Source organism: Lactuca virosa, chromosome 3 (genome assembly GCF_052849685.1).
Source record: "Lactuca virosa cultivar CGN04683 chromosome 3, Lactuca_virosa_CGN04683_v6, whole genome shotgun sequence".
In the NCBI taxonomy this organism is placed as follows: domain Eukaryota; kingdom Viridiplantae; phylum Streptophyta; class Magnoliopsida; order Asterales; family Asteraceae; genus Lactuca; species Lactuca virosa.
Window position 1 is genome coordinate 101,697,495 of NC_136428.1, and position 3,527 is coordinate 101,701,021.

General features: G+C 35.5%; 1 protein-coding gene across 1 annotated transcript; it reads left to right on the top strand.

The window, feature by feature from the left end:
- Window positions 1-301: 301 nt before the first annotated feature.
- Window positions 302-2,268, top strand: LOC145166307 (uncharacterized). The gene is made up of 2 exons (XM_079085249.1): window positions 302-398; window positions 1,040-2,268. Coding segments are annotated over exons 1-2 (1,023 nt in total). The 5' UTR covers window positions 302-396; the 3' UTR covers window positions 2,061-2,268.
- Window positions 2,269-3,527: the final 1,259 nt, after the last annotated feature.

Below are 3,527 nucleotides of genomic sequence, written 5' to 3' on the forward strand. Positions count from 1 at the left end.
ATATTAAACGTAACGTTAATTTTTTTAATCGCCAACTCATCTCTTATTTTGTTTTATGATATTAATTTTGTTTAATATATGTATTGAAGAATTGAATAAATTCATTTTAACCCATTAATGCATCCAGTTCTGTTTAACATAAAAAGTTGTCTACAAATATGTCCTTCAACGATTTGTACTTTTTTATGCATTCTTCGGCGTGGGTTATAATCTAGTTTAGGAAAAAATAAAAACAAAAAAATTAGGGGCGGATCTCGACTCTAGTGAATGTCGGTTAGTATTGACCATATATAGTGATTCGTCAACCCGTTCGTTTACAACACTCGTTGAAGAGAAGTTAGAAAGAGCAGATGGAAACAAGTTTGAGAGCCAAAGGTTTCGAAGATCAACGCCATCATGTAAGTCTGTTCGATTGTTTGTCATCTGAAATTTTCGTCGATCGTAAAAAGCGAGATCGATTTGCGTTAGGGTTAGGTTAGGTTTTAAATATGAAATGTAAGTTAGCAAAATTGTCAGTTTCGTTTCATATTTGATATATTTCCGGGCTTTTTTGTTTCCTGGATTAACTTAATTTTGGGGAATATATCGTCTGATTCTTAGTTGATTGCCAGGAATTGTGCTCTGTTCTCTTCTACGTTAACTCATCAACGAATGTAATCATTTGTGCCCTTTTCAACTTTTCGTTTTGGGTTTTTGACGTTGTACATTCATGTTTTTTGTGCAAAACTTCTGGATCTTTGGATCTTTTCTAGTGGAGGAGTCTATAAAATTTTGCGTTGTTTATCATGTAGTCAGACCTTGCATCTTTTCTTTATGATTGCTATTATATGCTTAGGGTTTTCTTTGATTATGTAGGTTTGTATTAGATTATTGAATCATGTAGGTCACACTTCAACTAGTATGTGGTAAACCGGTTCATGTTGTTTGTTTGATTCTCTGTGTAGTCATATGTGATAGTGTTTTCCTTTCTCTTTAATATGGACATTATGCATTAAGAGATAATGTTATTTGCTAACATCTTGGCTATAAATTGTTACAGGGCAGATGTAAACGAGCGTTTACAATCAGCTCTTGATTTTGTTCAAAATCAATCAAAAGTTCTACTATTGGATAAAGTTGTTATTGGGAGATTCATTAATCTCAGGACTCGAGATTTGTATGACAGTTTAGTTGAGCTGTATTCAAGATTCTTCTCTGAAAAGTGGTCCCTAATCCAGCCGTTAGCCGATGCGAGGAGTTTTGAGCCACCACCCGATGTTGTTCCACCGGTCTTTCTTGCTAGAGCGTATGTGTCAGCATGGTTTTTGGATTTGTATGTCTCAATCCGAGAGTCGTTATCTTCCAATTTTGTGCAGAATCTAAACATCGAATTACCACCTGTCTATCAACAACAAGTTCCAAGGATCTCAACACGATATGATACCTTTCTTCAAATGTTGAATTCTTCTATTCGCCCGGTTTTGGTGGATAATGCCAACAAGAATGGCCTCTTAATACCGGTCATCTCAAACACTGTTGACTTTACCAGCTCAAATCCATTTCAGATTCGAGACTTTGTTGGAACTGGTCAGACACATCGAAGGTCATTGCATTTGGTGAACAGAGCATTATTGTTTTATTTGGTGCTGCTTGACAATCAAGCAGCACAAGGGACTCACATGTGGCTTTTTGATTGGCCGGACCCTGAATTCGTCTGCAATTGGATCCCTGGCACACTTACTGCTAAAGACATGCTGATGAGCTATGTGTTAGGAAGAGCGATTACAGCTAATCTAGGGATCGAAGACAGTGATGCATGGCAACACTATGAAAGGGGAGCAGTTGAACCTCGTTGGCATCAGTTTGACAGATTAACAGAAAAGAAGTTTCAAGGGTTGATAGAGTTTAGGAGCTTGGTCATTGAACCAAACAATCAGCTGGTTGCATATGAGGGGCAAGCGAGGGAAGATGCACCACGATTGAGGATCGTGGATCGACAATACCACCAAGTTGTAGTCCAGATTGAAGCTGGCTTTGAGGATAGGTACAATTCTCTGAAACTGATGATCGAGTTTCCTTAATCCATACATAAATGCTGTTAAAGGTTGAGTAAGATGTGTTGGAGACTTGATAACATTTGTACCTGCTTTCCTTGATCTGAAAAAATTTCAAAGAGTTTTGTGTTTGGGTAAGATGTTATTTGGTTATGCTTTGTCCATATGGTGGTGTCACAACATTGTCAGTGAAATACAGCAGTGGTAAAAGAAAATATAAATGCATTTTTGTGAAGTATGTTATAGTTTTGGAATCACAAATAAAAGGGAAAAACTCCAATAATAGTTGTCAACTTATTCTATTTCTCACTGTTTCTTCAGTTGTGAGATGGTTTTAGATGCTGTAGCTGCAATTGTTGGGTTGCTGTCTTCTGCCAACCTCTACAACCACACCAACCAAATATTTTATAAACACACACTTCTTTTTCTCTATCCCTCATCAGTTAAATGTCTAAAATACCCTCTCCTCATGAAAAGTAAATACTTTCATCAAACTATCCAATGAGATCATGAGTTTACCTGTAAGGCTCCCATGCCTGCATTGCCAAGGGTCCACGTCGATATTTTCGGGTCAGGAGAAGCCAGTTTGAAACCTTCATCTTCTGTGCAGCTTAATTCAACTTGTACAATTCCTCTATTTCTGCCATTATTGCTTTGTGCTCCTCGATTGCAGTGTCAACTTCTTACACTAGGGTGAAGATTTTACACTGCAAAAAATAACAACCTACTTTGTGCTCCACCAGTTGTTTTCCCTGAAAATAAATAAATAAATGAATAACATTTCACACTATCAATCTAAAAAGTGTTTAACTCATTTAAGTTTCTTTTTTACTTAATGGACATGATAGAAACAACATTTTATCCGGTAAGGTATATGGAGAGAAAGTCAGTTTGTGTTGTATATTTTTGGGTTTAATGCAAGAAAAAGCAACATACTTCGAATGATTTGTTTATATTGGCATCCTACTTTCATTTCTAGGAGCATTGTATCATATTATAACATTATCAAAAGTAAAGTTCTGTAATAGAAAGAATTGAAAGTAAATAGCTAGATTGCTATAAGACACACAAGTACGTTGCTATTTCTTGCAGTTAACCTTTTCTTTTCTTTTCATTTCTGAAGAAATCATTTTTATCCGGACATTATTAGGGACCCAATTAGCATAGCTATGGCGTGAGTCTTTTTAATGCATTTGCCGTTTCCAAAAAAAAAAAGATAAGAGGGATACTATACAAAGGGTATTTAAGGAAAAGCATAATATACAGGCAAAAAAGATGCTTGCAGGTTAGAGTTATATATTATTTAGAAACATAAAATATATATAGAGTATAGACCGTGTTCTACTTTATTGTGTCTTTCCCATCTTTTGGCAGGACTACACTTTTCATATTGTAATATAGAAGTAAAACGCATATCACAGTAGGTTGAAGATGAACTTGGTAATTATGAAGAATTTTATTCACATTAATATAATTCTTGCTTAATATAATAAA